A 19159-nucleotide genomic window follows, 5' to 3' on the forward strand; every position below is an offset into this window, starting at 1 on the left:
GTCTACTGATAAAGAAGGTTTTTTTTTATATTTTTTTTGACGTAAATGTCTATAAAACAGATGCAATTTGATCAATATTATAAAACAAATGGTTTTATATTAATTACAAAATCTTACGTTTCTTGACCCTTAAAGATAAATAAACAAGATAAAACTCAACAATCATGTCATCTAATTAACAGAAAAAATGATAACTTATTAAAAAAAAAGTCATTAGTGAAAGAAACTTAACAAAATCTCAATTAAAAATGCATGCAGTACAAACTTAGCTTAGCCTTAAAAAAAAATTAAATATAAAAAAAATAACAATCTTAAAAGTGCTGATAGGTAATCAGTTTAGAAAGTAAGTCATTTTCCCCCATTAAATAATATGAATAATTGCTTAAAGTTTTCGAGAAGCTACTGTGAATCATGGGGATGTCCTTGTTTGAAAATTATATTCACTGTTTCATTTCACGCAAAGCCAAACCGTTATTCTTCCAAAGAAACTAAACAGAATCCTTGTTTCATCCAGGGATCATACAAGGTTTTCTTAAAGATAATAACACTGTGACAAGGGCTATAATATTGGCCAAATTGTCGATAAATGATGTGATCTCATAGTTGAGACATACAAAAAAGTTGCATTGAACATCAGAATCATTTTCATGTGATACTTGTCATTATTGTATGAAAAAGCGTTGCAGTCACTCGTCATCAAAGTGTAAAAATAAGCCGAGAGAACACAAACACAAAATATATAACCTAAGTTGGTTTAAGATCCTCAAACAATGTAGGCCAAATTGCATAATCATCATCATAATCTGCTGCTGCATCAGCTCTGACCTTACTGTAGGGACTGTACCCCATTGGGCTCTCGGCCCTCTCATCTAAAGGTCTAGGTAACCTTGGACTTCTATTACAGACGACTGCTCTTGCATCAAGTGGCCCAGAAAGCCTTGGACTTTTTGCTGTGCCGATGAACCTTCCATCAAGAGGCCTAGAAGGAGCAGAACTCATTATAGGACTTCTATTTGCATTTGCAAACACCACTCTCTCACAGCCATTGACCTTCCCATCAAGAGGACCAGACAACTTCATAAACTTGCTGTTGTTCACCATCTTCTCATGCAATACTCTTCCATTTGTTCCATCCAAAGGCCCTGACAGTGCGATGTTCCTGCTTCTCTGCACCACTCCCTTATTCTCTCCCTTGAGTTCCTCACTCCCATTCTTGTGCCTGGCCCTTCTCCACTTCCCTTGGTACCAGTTTGGCTCGGGTGGCATCTCCTTCATCATCGTCATCATCGCTTCTTGATGATCATCACGCGAAACCAGGCTGAAGCACTTCTTCAGACACTTCTTGATGACCCCAGAAAGCTTGTTGCTTTTGAGTGCCCCATCTTCTTTTTTGGCAAGCTTGAGGATTTCGAGCCTGTGTTTGGCGATGGAAATGCCCATGCTCTGAAGAAATTCGTGGTTGAAGTAGGTGGCATCTTCCAACTGAAGCTCATTGCGGGCGAAGGCAAGGCCGTAGTCGTAGATGAGGGAGGGTTCTAGGCTGGTCCTGGACAACCAGGAGAACCAGTCCATGGTTGACGAAGATCAAGCGTTGTGCTGCAATGAGTGCTGTACAAGTATAATATAGCTATAACTATAGATATTATTAGCTAGTTTACGTTGAGGTGTGTGGTGGGTGTGTGATTTATAAACTAGAAAACTATAAACTCTATGCATAAATGTGGCGGGTAAAATGGCTACCATTTTGATTTTATTGTTCATTTATTGGTTTTATTTCCTTTTAATGGAATTGGGATAGTGGTTGAGACACGGGAGACAGTAACGAAGAAAAAGTGGGAAATTTTGACGTTTTTTGAAAGAGCAGAAAAAGTTATGCAGAGAAAGATATTTGTGTAAATAAAATGAAGTGAACAGGGATCAAAATGTGCGGCTATGTTATGTTGGATTGCGACAGAGGCCTGATAAAGTGGGTGAGACGCGCCATAGGACCCAAAGAAAAAGGAACTTATTGAAGGCAAATGAATTTGGTAACCTACTCTTTTGCTCCTAGCTAGCATAATCACCATTTCAAGGTTGAATTGAAGCAGTTAATTACTATGTATCTCTGTTAAACCCACTTCAGTGCTTGTTAGAAATCAGCTCTTTCATGCTTTCAGACAAAGTCCCATGTAATAAATTCTAGACAATCTTAGTTGTCTTTAGGACTTCATCAATGTAACATGAAAAGTTGTTACTTATGAGATTCAAGATTGTTTTTGCTGTAATGGAAAATTAAGCAGAATAGTGCTTGCTATGAATTTGTTGGACGAAATTGGTGGAACAGCTGTTTTTCACTCAACTCAAGACACGTTGATGATGACCCACCATAGAAATAAAATTGCAATAGGACATACTCCACTCGATTTGCTTATGGGAAATTGGTGAATAAAAAATTTAAAATGGTTTATTTTATAAATTTGTTTTAAATAAATAAAATTATTAAAAAAATATTATTCTTTTACTAATATTGGATAAATTTAATTTATAAAATAAACTAGAATAATAAAAAGCATGTATTTTGTTTTTTTAAATCAATATAATATTTAAAAATTTGACTGAAAAAATATTAAATTTCAGTTTTTAATATATTTTCCATTTTTAGTTTTCCTTTTAGTACAAGCTAGGGAAAACCTTTGCTAGTTATACCCCAATGCTTAATGTAAGTTCCGAATTCATGAGAGCAGGGACGGATTCTCTTCTTACTTTTTGGGCCTTGGTCCAGTTTTTTATTTTTTCTTTAATTTTAAAATTTTGTTAATCAATTTCTCCTATTTAACTTCTGGATGAGTTTGTGATTGGAAACTCTCAACCATGGTGCAATCTTAGTAGATCAAATTTTCTTCTTCAACCCAATTGAACCATGGTGCCTTCACTTCTTCATTTTTGTTTCAGTTCTTTTTTTAGTTTTGGCTATTGCTCTAGTTTGATTTTAGTCACCTACTTTGTTGTATTATTTTTTAGTTTTGTTGTGAAATTAAGTATGGCCAATGAAATGGAGATTATCTTCATTCCATTAATTAGTGTATGTGATCTTGAAAAGCAGTGTAAAAAGTTTTTTGGTACTCAATCACATGCCATGTCTATCACATCCTTAAAAGGTTTATCTTCTTCTAATTCATGAAATATGTCTCCTTTCTTATGGAACCCTATCTCAAGTAATGTGATCTTAAGCTTTTTTTTGTGCTCTTAAATTATGTGAAAAATAGGTTAAATACATAAGAAGGTATGGTTGAAATGTATATTAAAACTTTTGAAAAAATAAGATTAAGGGTTACTTAAGACTATTAGATCAACACTCTTTTCAAGAAATATTAATGTTAACAATATTTTGTAAGATCCTCTAAGACACTTGCAAGCAAAAAAAAATATGAAATGCTCAAAACTTATGCCTCTCAAACGAAGTACTACAACTAAGATTCTTAAGAAAAAAACAAAATAGTAAATTTATGTTGTTCATGAATTACCTACAACAAAAATTTCATAAATAACAATTATCTAATCAAATTATTGAAATTCGTTGATAATTTTCTTTGATAAAACAATTTTAATATGTAATTACATATAAATAAATTTGTAAGTAAGCATATAAAAATTATGTATGGATTATGTTTGTAAGTAATTTCGTATAATAAGATTCATAGATAATTATATAGAAATCATATCTACATATATAATTATGTTTAAAATGGATCTGTAAGTATTTATAGGTAACTAATTTTTCTTCATATTGATAATGTCTTCATAAAGTAGAGAATATTTTCTTCAACATATCCATTGACATAGACAAAATGTAGTTTTCTAGAACATAGATTCGAATCAATCATGAGAAAATATTAACCTTATAGACACTTGAAACAATTAAGCCACTTACTCATCAATTTAATCAAATTAAACATAGTTATGGATAATAGAAAAAAAAATCTTCACTTTTAGAAGAAAAATTTTACCATACAACATACAATTTATGCTTTGAACAAAAGATAATTAGAATTGGAAATCAAAAGAAAAAAAAATCAATAACAAGGACAGACAAAATATGATGAAAATCCAATGCTATAATGATCCATATGCATACTTATCAAGTACAAAATTTGGATTATCCTCGCATAATATACATGTTTTCTTTCTTCATTACTAACATGTTGGGTGTAGAAAAGAATAAAAAGGTAATGTAATTAAACTTAATCAAAATTATGGTGGTTTGTTATAAGGTAATACATATTCATGGTACGTGTAAAAAATAGGAAAATATAAAATTAAGGTAAATACATATACAATTGAAATAAACTTAGTATATATAGGTTTAAATCTTTTGTTGGTTTTCGATTTTGTTTGAAAATTTTAATTAGGTTTTTAGATTTCATTAAACTTAGTTACTCATTTATGAAAATATGATGTAATTTTGTCATTTCTGTTAGTTCCATACTAATAACATTTATTCATGTGTCATGTTAGTTTGTGGTTAAATTTAATTTTAAAAAATTGTCATATGTGTTAAATGAGGAGTTTTGTCACATGAAAGAAACAATGTGACGTGGTAATGTTAGTGTCACGTGTCAGTATTAAAACAAGTGACATATAAAAAAATTAGGTTTAATAGGTTTGGAAGTTCTTATATTTGGAGATTTGTTTCAATTGAGTCCTCCAATTTTGAAAGTGATCAATTAGGTTCCTAATTTGGTCATTTGTATTAACAATAACACATGACATTGTCAATGTTTTTCATAATATTCATGTCACATGATAGAATCCTTTTCTCACATATGATATTTTTTAATAAAAAACAAAAATAAAAATTAAAAAATAACGAACTGATACGTTATGCATGAATTAAGTTGTTAATACGATACTAACAAAAATTATTAAATTTCATCATATTTTAAAAAATGATAACTCAATTAAAATCAACCAAAATCTCATTACTTATTTGAAATTTTTAAAAGAATTTATATATATATATATATATATATATATATATATATATATATATATATATATATATATATATATATATATATATATATATATATATTTGAAAAGTTGTGATATTAGTCACAATATTACTACTAATGGAGTTTATTTCTGATCAAGTTGACTAGGAAAACATAAAAAAAAATGTAAGCCTTTTTTGAATCAAAACTCTGAAAAATATCGACTATATTCTTGATTGCTTTGGATTTGTCTGATAATAATTTTTCAGATTATTAATACTGAGCATATTTTTAAATTGCGATCGCAACTACAAGAAATTCACAAGGTTTAGAATAATAGAGTTTTATACCGTAGAGATTTGAGTAAAAAGGGTAAGTTACTTCACCTTCTTCAACTTCAATCCTTTAACATATACTTTTAGGCTCAACTTTCAACTAAAAACTTTCAATTTAGTTAAGTCGATTTTGTTTTATTTAACCGAGTTGAGAGAAGTTTTTTAAGTTGAAAAAGTGTTATTTTCGTAATTTTAAAAAGAGAATAAAAGAAAAAATTTGACATATTTAATTAATCGTTTCGGTAAAATTTTGAAATTGAGATTATTGTTTCGTTGAATTAAAATTTTGTTCATATCCTCGATTGAAAGTACATGGTTAGAAAAATCAATCTTGTTTATTTTAGATATTTCTTTCTTTACTTTTAAAATTTTGAAATTATTATTGTTTTGATGTATTTAATAATTGTAAAGAACTTTTTATTTAATTTTGGTGTAGCTTGTGCCAAATTTTTATGGTAAAATCATGACCAAAATAACTAGACACCAAATTATGAACCTTTTGACTCGGTATTACAGCTTCGATCACACGTCAGTGCATTCCTTAAATGTAGAATTAGAAACGATGATCAATTAAATGTTCTTCTCTTTGAAAGCCAATGAATTTAATTGAGAGAAGATACTGAATAATTTGTGCAACCTGACTTCTTTAACGATCCCATCTTTTTTTTCATAGTTCTCAATCAACTCATAAATTTTTTAAGTTTCACATATTATCCATTTACAAAATATATAAAATATTGGAAAACTATTTTATTTTATTTTTCATAATGAATTATGCCTCATCGAACTCACTTTGCCACAAGACAGTAAACTTTATAAACATGAGAACATTATATATATGAACTACAAAATTGGATGGATACATAAGCATGATCTTGGAAAGAAACGGATTATTAGGGTATTGAATCTATCTCACACCTATATAAGAGGACAAATTCCATCTATATTCTACAGTTGAAACATATGACTTCTTGGACCTTTCGTTCAACAAGTTGAAGAGAAAAGTCCAAATTCATAACCCTTGACTTCGTCTTAGTTCTTTTAGTGAAATTTCATAAATATGTTATAATAGTTCATTGTTTATTTTGTTATAAATTTTATTATAATTTTGATAACACACTTTTAAGATTTGGAGTTTTCAAGTTAGAAAGTTTTTGGGATACCACTTATTTTTTAAAATTAGGTAAAAAAATTGAAGAGTTGAGTCATAGTTGTAGTTGATAATCCATTATGTAAATGTGATATCAATTATTAAACAATTACTTTCTCTGTGTAATAATTGATTACCATATGTAATAGTTGATTATAATGGAGAATTTTAAAGGATAATGATATTTAGAGAACATTTTTTTCACAACATTTGAACATTGATTACGTGTCAATCTGTGGTTGGTCAAAAATTACTCCACAATAATGTTTATGATTATTATTATTGATTATGAAGTAATTTTTGACCAACCACAGATTGACACGTAATCAATGTTCAAATGTTGTAAAAAAAATGTTGTTTAAATATCATTATCCAATTTTAAAACTTCTGAAATCATTTGGATAATCAATTACCACTACAAATAATTGATTATAGCATAGTGTTATTGAAACCTTTAAATACTTTCCTCAATGATATTGCATCAGCTACTTTGTAACTCTTTAAACTAAATTACACACAAATATAAAAACTTATTACAAAAGCTTAAAACTAAATTATATGTTTGAACTCTTGGACTTGCTTTTATCATCATCAAAAATATCCTAATATGCATCATCTTCTCTTTTGCCAACAATCTCACCCTTTTTTACTATGACCAAAATATGTTTTAGCAATATCCTACAAAATACACAACTAAACCATAAAAAAACATAAAATGGTCTTAAAGATATTTCACAGCAAAAATATACATGCTTTAAACTTTTTCTCTCCCTTTTTTATCATAATAATAATAATAAAAAAATTAATACATCATTTGGTCCCTACTTTTAGGAGTTTTGTTCAAAGTTATCTTACTTTTTAGAAAAGTTCAGTATATTTCATTAAAAAATGTTTAATCCGATCCTTTTCATTCACACCATTAAAAACATAATGGTGCAAATGCATAATGGTGTAAATGTCACCGTAGCCAAACTTGAGTTGTGTAGTTTGATGAATAAGTGGCTGAAAGAATTAAATGCAGAGAGAGAAACGTAAATGGTTGTTTGAAGAATTAAATGCAGAGAGAAAAACATAAATGACTTTTAATGGTTGAAGAGAGAGATATTGGTGTATTGACTAGAGAGAGAATATTTCTCTGGACACTACCCATGCACCACTTTTATACACCCATCCCCATATTTCACCCTATATACTATTCTACCCAATAATAACTCAAAAATGATATAATTTTCAAAACCGATAAAACTAGATATTTCACTATTAGGATGACATATATAACTAAAACAAATAATCATTGCTTATTAACAACAAAACTGTGACCATTAAATAACCTCTGCACCTCTCTCATCAATTTTTATATCTTTAAACAAAACTCCTTTAGCTTCCCTAAACCTATTTTATAGACCCAAAATTTAAAATCTACACAACGAAAACCTTAGCCTGTAACCCTTCACCATTCTTATAATCCACCCATGCAACCCAGAATATCATTTGCGTACTTTACCTATCAACAAGGGACGTAGCAACACGTGTACAACAACAATTTCATGCTCTTGGTATTAACCATATTATGATTTCCCTCCCAAGTTAGTTACCACGAAAACCATTAAATGCCAATATCAAGAACCCCTCCCAGCTCTCTGGATTCCAACGTCTACACTATGGGGCCTTATTGAACACCTTTTAACGAAATAACTTTTTTAAAAGGTATGATCACTTTGAACCAAACTCCTAAAAGTAGGGACCAAATGATATATTAAATCTAAAAAAAAAAGAGTCTTGTGTTAACTCTCCCTCAATAAGATAAAATTCTACTCCCCTTTAATTTGATAATCCATACAATACCAATTTTTTTTAAGATATCAACTCTTAAACACCCAAAGAGACTTCCTTCATTTTAAAATAACCTACAAGTGAGAAAAATAACATTTTGGTTCCAAAAACTTATTTAGATCCTTTAAGGTTAGAGCATATTACTTTATATTAGGAATCCATGCATATCTTCCATTAAAAACATTAAAATGTTTGATTTTACATTTTTTAGAAGTATGTCCCTTTTTTTCATTAAATAGGAACAAGTTACACAAGTTATATTCATATTTTAAGGCTTACCTATACTTTAGGTGTTCTCTTATTCTTAATATTAGAAGGTTACTTGTTGTTACTAAAATCCTTTTTCTTATAATTTGGCTTTTCAAAATTTTTATTTTTAGTTGCATCTTCAAGTAGTTTTTCAAGAATGTTGATGTCAAACATATGATTTTTACAAGATGCACACTTAACAGCTACATTTGTACTTTCTTCTAAAATTGAAATTATGTTATTTAAAGTTTTCACTTCTTCCAAACATTTTTCAAAATTCTTTTGCAAGGTTTTATATTCTGATTTCAATTTTCTCTGGACATAATTTAATTTTCCAGATTTAACATACAACTCTTAAAAACACAAAGTAATTCATCATAATTATTTGACTCACTAAAATACTAGAATTACTAACTTTGCTACAACTTGATTCATTTTCTGATAATAAAAAAATATAGGCTTCCTCATCCGAGTCACTAAAGCTTGATGAAGAGCTTGAATCATTCTCCTCCATTTTCTTTTTCCTGAAGAACTTTCTTCATTTTTCATCTTCACTCTTCTTAACATTTGGACAATTCATTTTGACATGTCCCGATTCTCCACACCCGTAGTAGCACTTGAATTTTGAAGAAGAACCTTGATTATTCTTTTTTATGATTTTTATGTTGTCCTTTGCTCTTCATAAACTTTGTGAACATTTTCATCAATATATTCATATTTTCACAACTAAAGTCATAATCTTCTGTAGGGCTTTTACTTTTGATGATTTAAGATTTAAAAGAAATATTCCTTTTTCTTTCTTGATCCTTTTATTCATTCATCATTCCAAGTTCAAGCTCGTGCTCTCTTAATTTAGCAAAAAGAGTCGCCATAGAAATGGTTGCAAGGTTTTGTGACTTTGTGATGGTCAAGACCTTTGGTTGTCATGTCATGTTCAAAGATTTCAAGACTTTAATATTAAGTTCATCAATATCGAAAGTTTTACTCAAACCTATGAGATGATTAACGAAATGTGTGTTAAGCATTTCTACACATCATAAATGGTTCCCCTTGCTGAATTTGGAACATCTTGTATTCTTGTATTAAGGAGTTATTTCGAGCATGCTTAACATCATTTGTGCCTTCATTGGTGACTCTTAAAATTTTTGAAATGGGTTAAAGCAGATGAAATTATATTTCTAGCCCTAACATCATATTAAGCCCTTCTATTTTCATTTGCAATCCACTATGAAGCATTACTAACGTTAATAATAGTAACAAAATGACCATTTATTATAGAATCCTAAATACTTCTATCAACCGACTATAAAAATATTTACAATCTTACTTTCCAAAGAGCATAATTTTTCCTAACAAGCACTCTCAACAATGTTTGATTTTGTCCAACCATTTTTTAAATATTTGAATGACTATCAAAGTAAGTTCTCATACAGATTGTTATAATCGCACAACGGAATATTCACATATGGATAAAAACCAATAAGGGGTAAATTGATTGCTTTACTAAAAGAGCGCCTTTTAAAAAATTTTCCTTTTTTAAATTTTAATTTACAAATAAATTTGAGTCCTTTAAAAAAAATAAAGAGTATAAGGAAAAAAAATCCATAAGGAGTTTGATAGTAGTTCATATCAAAAGACCCTGTATTCATTTGTTAATCTTTTTAAAGAGAGATTAACCAATCACTAACAAACAACCACAACTTACAATCATAGAGAATAAAATTTAAGTTAGAAAACAACTCTCTTAAAGACACAAGAGATGAATAACACCTCTTTTGAAACACACAAAGGATGAACAACTTTTCCTAACAATAGCAGCAACACTCAATCACATAAGACATACTTAGTGAAAGATATTGTTCTACCCACACTAGGTCTTACAAAGTCTTTTTTCAAAACATAGAGAGTTTCTTTTGGCAGAACAACTTTAAACCTCTAAAATGAAAAGTTCAGAAACTAGGTTTAGGTGAAATATGTAGACTCTTAATTTTGAAAATTAAGTCAAGGAACTGAAAGAGTATAGCCACAACTAACGTTGATAATTGATTATCTAAAGTGATAACTGATTATCATAGAAACTTTTCATAAACCTTTCTCAATGTGATAATTAATTATCATAGAGACTTTTTTAAAAAATTACTTTATATATGTAATAATCGATTACCACAAGTGATAATCAATTATCACATAGAATTCTCTAAAGCTTCTTAAATCATTTAGATAATCAATTACCATGGCATATAATGGATTATTATAGAGCAAATATTTTAACCTTTAAATACTTTCTTGAGTGATATTGTACCAGCTTGTAACTCTTTAAAATAAGTCCTACATACAAATATAAAAGACTTATTCAAAAGTTTAAACCTAAATTACAAGTCTTCCAATGTCTTTTTTGTATGTTTGAATTCCTAGACTTGCTTTTATCATAATCAAAATATCTTGATCTTCGTCATCTTCTCTTTTGCTAACAAACGCTTCCATTTTTGTAAATTATAGAGTAAATTATCACAATTTTTAAAATTTGTCATACATTTCTAATTTTAACAGTTTTAAGTTATTATTTAAATCTAATTACATCTGTGATATTTTAGAAAATTTTATTCTGTCAATCTTTAACATAAGACAACTTCAACTCAATTTATTTTTAAAACTAAATAAAATAATTAAAAATTAAAAATTAAGGCATTTCTATAAAATTCTATAATATAAGTATTTGAGTTACTTGCTCTGTTCGTAAAAAGGTAAAAAAGAAAAACTCTTACTCCTTTTTATTGTGTCAAAAGTAAATAAATTATAAATAATTGAATTAAACATAATTAAATAGATAAAAATTGAATGTGTATTGTATATGGCCGAAGACCTATCTATTTTGTCAATCGAGGTCTATAGTTTAGGTATAGTTGAGGTCAGGTACAATGATCTAGTATTGGATAACCTGCTTTTAACATGAAAATTCTGAGATTATTCAAGAAAGAACTCGGTCGAATGTCACTTACCAAGCAGTGTGTATCGATATATTTATTATTGTGACAAGACTTAACCAAAAGTTAGTCTCATTTCACAAGTAAATTGGTCAATAGGCCAATGAGTCCATAAATTGTGACATATTTGAATGAGCTCATGATCAACGAATTAAACATTATAAATAGTGCATTAATGATGATTTACTATTCACTTTTTTGGATTAATTGAGATTTAAACTATGATCAAATGCTTACTTGAACCTGAGAGTTTTTTTTTTCTTGCATCTCCTTTATGTAAAAAAACGGATACGAGGTAATGTGAAAAGAGTGTGAAGGAAAGACATTTTTATAAGATATATTTGGTCTTGAAAAAATAAAATGCAAAAATTTGATAAACTAACAATTACGATAATTAATAATTAGAAAAACTGAAAATGAAAAAAGAATTAAGATTTTTTTTTGGATATTATTAAATATAAGGAACGAAATTAAGAATAAAATTTGTCTAGAACTTATCTTGTGTTACTATGAGAACGTAACAATCAAAGTAATTGAGAAAATAAAATAAAAATAATTAATATTTCTTAACAAACAAGTTTACTTTACTCCGTTATTATTTCTCATTTGTTTCTTTGTTGATACGAAAGAGTTGGAAATCGAAAAGCTTCAAAAACCAGAGTTTTGAGTGTGTGTGTGTGTTTGTGTGATGGCGAAACTGAAGATAGGAGGAACGTGGGCAGGGGTGGTGGAAGAGGTGGACCTCCACGGCTGGACCCTCGCCATGCTCCGCGATTGCGTCGCCGAGCGATCCAACTCTCCGTCGCAGTCCATCAACCTCATCTGCGCCGGCAAGATTCTCCGAGACGACGCCGTTCCACCTCAAACCCTCTCCCAACTCGGCATAAAAAACAACGCTAAGATTCTCGCCACGCGCGCCTCCTCTCCGCAGCAGGGAATATCCCTCGTCGCGGAGGAAGAGCGTTGTTCCAGACTAGCGCGTATCAGGTCACGCGCCTTGCCACGGTTTTAATTTCGCGAAAACGTCGTCGTTTTGGTTTACTTAGTTGGTTGCGTTCGATGTGGACAGGGCTGCTGCGACTGCGATGGCGGAACGCCACTCGGATGGTGCGTTGCCGATTGAGGACTTCAATATAGAAGTTGAGGATCAGAGTGGACAGAAAGTGCGGTTAGGCTCTGAGACTGATCAAAGGTGTGTTGCACGTGTGAGCTTTTGTGTTTGGAAATTTTCGTTTTGAATTAGAAAGTGAGGGTTTGGCTTCTGTGGCAGGGCGGTGATGATGGGACTGATGCTTCACGCGAAGGGGAAGAAACTTATCAAACAGGGGAATTACAAAGATGCGCTGGAAGTGCTCAGCATGGGAGAGGTTAGTTTTTATAGGTTTATGTTTTGTTGCGAATGTGTTATTCTGATGAGCAAATTACCCTGAAACTTATACACTACTTTTGGTTTCTCTGAAATTCACTCTCTACTCTTGCCTTTTAAACTTGTTGCAATCTACTTTTTGGATAAAAAAGAGTGTTGGGGTAGTGTAAGCCACTAATACAAACAGTTAAGAGGGATTACTGTACGGGGAAAAGGCAGGGTGAATTCCGGAGAATCGAGTCATGAACTGCAATAGTACTGCTCGGTGTAACTCACCATCATTATGCTCAATGATAGGTGACGAAGAGGCACTGACTTATGAGCATTGTGTGGTGAAGGAAGAATCCTTTGTCAGGGCAAGAGTTTGTGGTTATAGTTTCTGTGACATTTTTACCGTCTTTCTTTAACCTTGACATTTTGAGTAGTATTTTTTCTATATTATTATTATTATTTTGGCAGAAAATGTCTTATAAATCATGAAGTTGCACGCATGGCTTCTCTTCGGTGTTGCTTGGATGGTGATTTTTTTTTTATTAATTTCACTCTTAATTCAAAATTTCATTTATTTTTGCAGGAGTCATTCTCTCTTTGTGATTCAAAAGTCATTGAGGTGAGTAATTTATTCAAACTTTATCCTCATTTGGACCCATGAGAGAATTTTTTTTGCAAATTATTTACTAAAGTAAAGAAATGGGGCATGATTTAGTCTAATTGTGTACTTATTTCACTGAAAATTGTGTTTTAGCTACGTATTCCTTTTCTTTTTCTGAAAATTACTTGTCGTTGGCAATATTTTGTTGCGTGTGTGCATTTTGTAATGAAGCTCTCAGATTGCGTAGGAAACAGATTGCGTCTGAAAATTACTTGTCGTTGGCAATATTTGTTGAAGTGTAAAAGTACCAGATTTTAAGTGTTGGTTCTTCCATTAGTTGTTACAACTGTATTTTTTCCTCTGCAGTTCCCCTCCCCCCCAAAATAAATTAGAAGAGCCAAATTTTTTAATACATATGTTTTTGTTTTGAGTCTAATACATATTTTGTCTCTTCAGCTTATTGACAATGTTCCTATACTACAAATAGACATGGTATGGTGCTATTTTATGATACAAGACATCAGATGGCTCGCAGACGCAGGAAAGCGTCTTGAAATAGCTAGGATAGGAATTGAACGGGCTCATGGAAAGGATTCTCTTCGCCTGAGGCTCTTACAAGGTGGTCGATTTCCAGAACTTGCACTGTGAGTTGTTTCCTTTGTTTTTTTCCCCTTAAAACAATCTATGTTTGTGGTGAAACTTAAACACCTAATTTTTTTCTTCATCCTGTGAATAATGAATTTGTTTTGTTTATAGGCATTTGAGACTAGAGCTGCTTGAAGGGGTAGTGGCATATCATACCGGGCAGTTAGAGAAATCCAGAAAAGCATTAGCCTCTGCAAGAGTTAAGTTTGAACAGGTTTGTAAAAGTGCGATAAATTGGATAGAAGAAATATAGTCAACATTTTACACATTTGTTGGAGTTAGACAAGAGTTTCAAATTTCCTTAAGTATTCTTATCATATTGTCTTTTATAATTTTGTATAAACAATGTTACTTTTAATATGTGTGTGTATAACATAATCAGAACTCATATAAATTATTCTCAACATAAATAAGATATAAATATTTTATCCAAGTTTTATATACACTATTATATTTCTTTGCTAGTATGATATTATATTAACCATGTGGAAATCGAAAGACACTTTCAGCATTACGGGAAGAGACTTTAATAGGAGCTGTCATGACCAGGTTTCATGTGATGGGTTGGGACTATATGTTGATACAATACAGTTTCTCTGCCGTATCATAAAGAAAATTAAATTTGTGCATCAGTTGACTTACTCACTCTAGTTTAGCATTAACCACCCCTAAGCTTGTAAATTACTATCTTAATTTTCAAAAATCTTATATTTTTTTAGTTCTGAATAATTTGTATGTTACATCAGTTTCTGGTAGCTGAATAATCTTACAAAAAGCACATTAAATTAGATGAAGAGCCTGAAGCTTGACCTTCTATAAGGAGTTTAATATTTTAAATTTTGAAGTTAACAGTAGATAGTTAGGATCCCTCTGGCTTCAAATGTTTTTGAAATTGATTGATATATGCAGTTTTATTTTTGTATGTCCCCTGCCTCGTTTTCTCCAGTAAGCAATGCTCTTTTCTGTGCAGCTGCAAGTGTCAGATGAAGCCTTGTCATTTGTTATGAGCATGGGCTATGTTGAACGTGATGCAAAGCGAGCATTGCGGATGAACAATCAAGATGTTGGGGGTGCCATTGATTTCCTTGCTGAGGAGAAAGCAAAGAAATTGCAAAAGCGGGAGGAGGATATGAGGAGAAGAAATGAAATTAAGTGAGTTAATGTTTATCTGCTTTATTTTCTTTTTGTGTTTCTCTTTCTAAATAGCTTTCTCCCAGGGAACAAAAGCGGTATGGAATGACACCCTTAAAGAAAGCTGTGGATCTAGAGAGATTGAAGGAATTGGTCTCTATTGGGTAAGGTTTATTTATGTGCTGTATTCTGAGTATTGATATTTGTTCATGCGTATTGTAAAGATTGGTCTATAAGGGGGGCTGCTTTTTTGAACGTACCTAGGCTTGTGGCACTTAGAATTTATTTATTCGTGCGTGGCATCTATCCTTCCTTGCATTAACATGAACTAATAATTATTATTCTTTATGTGAATAGTATTGATTAAACTACCAATTTGGTCCCTCGGGCATTATCCTCTCTCCTAAGTAATTCCTAAAGTTTATGTTGTAATTCCTCGAGTATTTTCAGGTTTGTCCTTAATATGGTATATTTTACTATCGTTCAAAGATCTAGTTGAAGGGCTTCTCAATATTTGGGGACTACTTAGCATAACTTCTAATACTTGATACATAATATGAGACAGAATACTACTTCAAGGATGAATTTCAGGTTTATTTTTCTAGTATTATAATGCTGCTTTTGCATAATCGAACTAGTCATCAGAATTGATACGGCTATTCTGGCAGGTTTGAGAAGGAGCTTGCTGCTGAAGCTCTTAGACAAAATGAAAATGATACTCAGAAGGCATTGGATGATTTGACGAATCCTGTAACTAATTCAGCTTTACAGGTTAGTATATGTCTTAACAAAATTATGTCACTTCAAACAATTTTCCTACTTACTCTAATGAATATGAAGGTTTCGATCGAGTCAAGGAAAAGTAAGAGACAGAAACAAGCAAAAGATTATGAAATTGAGAAAGTTGTGCGAATGGGTTTTGAAAGAGCAAGAGGTATAAAAGTTTATCCAGATATGCAAGTCACATAATACCTAGTTGTATGCATATATAGGGTTTATTCTGATAGTCCTGCTTCTGTGTAGTTGTTGCTGCTTTTGAGGCGGGAGGTGGTGTAGAACAAGTTTTGCTAAGACTGACAGAACAATCTGGGATCGAACCCACATCAGCTTCCATAAATACACATTCAACGGCCGGCCCCAATGGTGATGCTAGTTCATCTGCTCCATTACCTAACAATGATAATTCTGATGATCATCTAAGCACGATGAATGAGGTTGAAGACAGTAAAACACAACGAGATATAGAAATGGAAGACGAGCTATCTGCAGATATTGCAAAAGCAGATGCCTTTGCTGATTATGACATTGAAGTTAATGTAGAAGGAGAAGCCATAACTCAGTACCTGGCCCTGGTTGAGTCAGCAGGGACTTGTGGCCAAACTGCTCCTTCCCAGTAGGAAAACAAATTATTTTTAATAAAAAAACATTTAGAATAACATTGAGCAGTTTATGTAAATAGCAGGTTGACATAGATAACTACTACCTTTTTAATGCTCGTGGGAGCTTCATGTAAATAGTATCATAAAAACTCCAGGGAACGAGCACATTATCTTTCCCCTAATAGATAACGAATTTGACGTCTTTATCTTATGTCATTTTTTTATGATTTGGCTGACATATGTGAAAAACAAAATTTATGAATATTTAAAAAGTAAAATATTAAAATTACGAAACACAATCATTGTGAACCTAAACTAGCCTAATATTTTTATGTCATTATTTGGCATTATGTCGTTCTAATATATATTATTTTATTCGCTGTTTTAATCACAATTTTACATGACAATATTGTTCATTGCATTTTAAACACTATTTATTGCAGGTTATTTCTTTCTTCGAGCATATATAAGGAATATTAAAAGAAATTACCTTCATTACATTTCATTTATGTTCTTGTTAACAACTTCATCGTTAAGCCCGGTAGAACATTTTCGTTTTTCCGTCGTAACCTTTTTTCTTTAGCTTTCTCTCCGTAATATCTTTTTGAGATTTCGAAGCTATTTTTTTCTTTTTCTATACACAGATCCTATGTTCTAAAAAGGTAACAAAACATTAAATGTTTTATCAAAATTAATTTAGGGTAGGTTCTTTTATACTCTTAAAATATTTTAAATTTTTATAATTAGATTCTTTATATGAATTTTTCACATTTTTGCTACATTTTGTAAGTTGAAAAAAGTTATTCTCTCACCTAGTTCATGCTTTGATTTGTAATTTGGTTTATTTTGGTGATCTTTGATTAGTTCTTATAACCTGTACTTTCACTCCTTTTCTATTTTTTGGTTGGAAAACAAACAATAGAGATCGAAGGTTATTTAAGTCATTTTTGATTAAAAGTCAATTCATATTAATTTTAATTATAAGTTTAATTTAGTTGGTTAAAATTTAAAATTGAATCGACTTAATTTATGATAAAAGATCAAATCCAATCAATTTAAATTGAAGAATTGAATCGAATCAACCTATTTTATATCTAATGAACCTAATAGTTAAATATAATATATCGATTTCATTGAATTTAATCCCATTCCATATCTAAATTATGTTTTAGACTAATATTTTGAGATACAATATGTTAAATAGAGTAAACAATCTAAACATAAGTTTGATATGAACATAAGTTTGATATGATGTTTGATGCCAAAATAATTTAATGCAATTAGGTTATGAATATTATATATATTATTTTTAAAGTTTGAAAACTAAATTATAATAAAATTTGAAACAAAAATAAATTTTAATTTCATTTTTAAAGTTTGAGAATCAAATTGTAATAAAGTTTGAGAGAAATAAATTTTAATTTCATTGAAGTTTAGATATATGTATTTAATCTTTTTTATTATATATAGATTGGATCATATTATAAAATCCAATTCATATAATATGGAAAAAAGAAAAAGTTTAAAATCTTTCTTCAATGTCTTTCTTGGTTTAATTTTTTTTTTTCATAATACTAAAAGTCATACATTCTATCCAAATAGGGTAATGTAGGCTCATGCATTTCTAGTTAATATTTATTTAACTCTAACTTCAAGTTATCGTATATTTTTCTTTCTCGTGTAGTGATAAAAACAATCTAAATATTTTAGTTCGTTACTTTCACTTGTCTTTTTATAGCACATTTCATTATCTTGATCCCAAATATCCCACTTCAGCTAAAATTATGTGACATCTACGTTTCCAATTGTCATTTTGGGGGTGAAATATTTATCAATTTACCGTACTTCTGTCATGAAATATCAATAACGTTTTCCTTTTACAATACTTAAAACAAGATATATTACTTAAATGATCCCAACTCAATTTAACACAAACCCACAAAAGGTTTATGTATATACTGTCTTCCTCTTGTGAAAACAAGCATTTGTTTCTAAAGTCAAACTCCAAATCTCATGTCACTTTCTTTGATTCCCCAAACAAAACAATATCATTTAGGACATAAGACTAATCCTTGGTATAATCTTAATAGCACCATGTGTAATCATTATTAGGAAAAGCGATAAACTGAAAGGCTCTGCCTAGGGTGAAAAGGTAGTTTATGTATCCCATGGCTAGGGTGACTTAGTTTCATTAGTAAGGTTTCACGAGCAAAATTTGCAAAATGCCACTGGAAAAGGAAACGAAAGGCCATAAACGTAGAGTGTGACTGAATTTTAGATGGAATACCAAAATCAACTTTCAAGTGTTATTGACACTTTTTTTAAATCCAGTTAAAAGAATATTCACCTCAAAATCAAATTAGTTTAAGAATTACGATAAATTGTTTTTTTTTTCACTCCCATTGAGTTGAACTCAAATTAATTTTCCAACAAAAATCCAAACACAGACAGTGGTTAATGTAGGATGGAGAAGACTAAGGATGATAAGGAGAAAAAAACGGAGTGAGAATTAAAAAGATAAATAC

The 19159-nt window shown here is 30.5% G+C and overlaps 2 protein-coding genes across 2 annotated transcripts; one reads left to right on the forward strand and one right to left on the reverse strand.

The window, feature by feature from the left end:
• Nucleotides 1–403: 403 nt before the first annotated feature.
• LOC106761653 lies at nt 404–2072 on the reverse strand. The gene has a single exon (XM_014645220.2). It carries the CDS (start codon nt 1570–1572, stop codon nt 745–747), a length of 828 nt encoding a protein of 275 aa, XP_014500706.1. The 5' UTR covers nt 1573–2072; the 3' UTR covers nt 404–744.
• A 10137-nt stretch (nt 2073–12209) lies between these two features.
• On the forward strand, nt 12210–16858 carry LOC106759652 (NEDD8 ultimate buster 1). Its single transcript, XM_014642936.2, has 11 exons — nt 12210–12508; nt 12591–12713; nt 12792–12888; nt 13462–13497; nt 13936–14123; nt 14236–14338; nt 15095–15276; nt 15342–15419; nt 15924–16026; nt 16096–16189; nt 16279–16858. Exons 1-11 carry the CDS (start codon nt 12210–12212, stop codon nt 16650–16652), a joined length of 1677 nt encoding a protein of 558 aa, XP_014498422.1. The 3' UTR covers nt 16653–16858.
• Nucleotides 16859–19159: the final 2301 nt, after the last annotated feature.

Source organism: Vigna radiata, chromosome 5 (genome assembly GCF_000741045.1).
Source record: "Vigna radiata var. radiata cultivar VC1973A chromosome 5, Vradiata_ver6, whole genome shotgun sequence".
NCBI lineage: Eukaryota > Viridiplantae > Streptophyta > Magnoliopsida > Fabales > Fabaceae > Vigna > Vigna radiata.

What these genes read in the sequence shown, in the direction of transcription:
- LOC106761653 (XM_014645220.2), bottom strand. Translation starts at nt 1,572, where the DNA reads ATGGACTGGTTCTCCTGGTTGTCCAGGACCAGCCTAGAACCCTCCCTC.
- LOC106759652 (XM_014642936.2), top strand. Translation starts at nt 12,210, where the DNA reads ATGGCGAAACTGAAGATAGGAGGAACGTGGGCAGGGGTGGTGGAAGAG. An exon ending in GGCTCTGAGACTGATCAAAG is followed by an intron (nt 12,714 to 12,791) that starts GTGTGTTGCACG and finishes CTTCTGTGGCAG; the next exon opens with GGCGGTGATGATGGGACTGA. An exon ending in GTGATTCAAAAGTCATTGAG is followed by an intron (nt 13,498 to 13,935) that starts GTGAGTAATTTA and finishes TTGTCTCTTCAG; the next exon opens with CTTATTGACAATGTTCCTAT.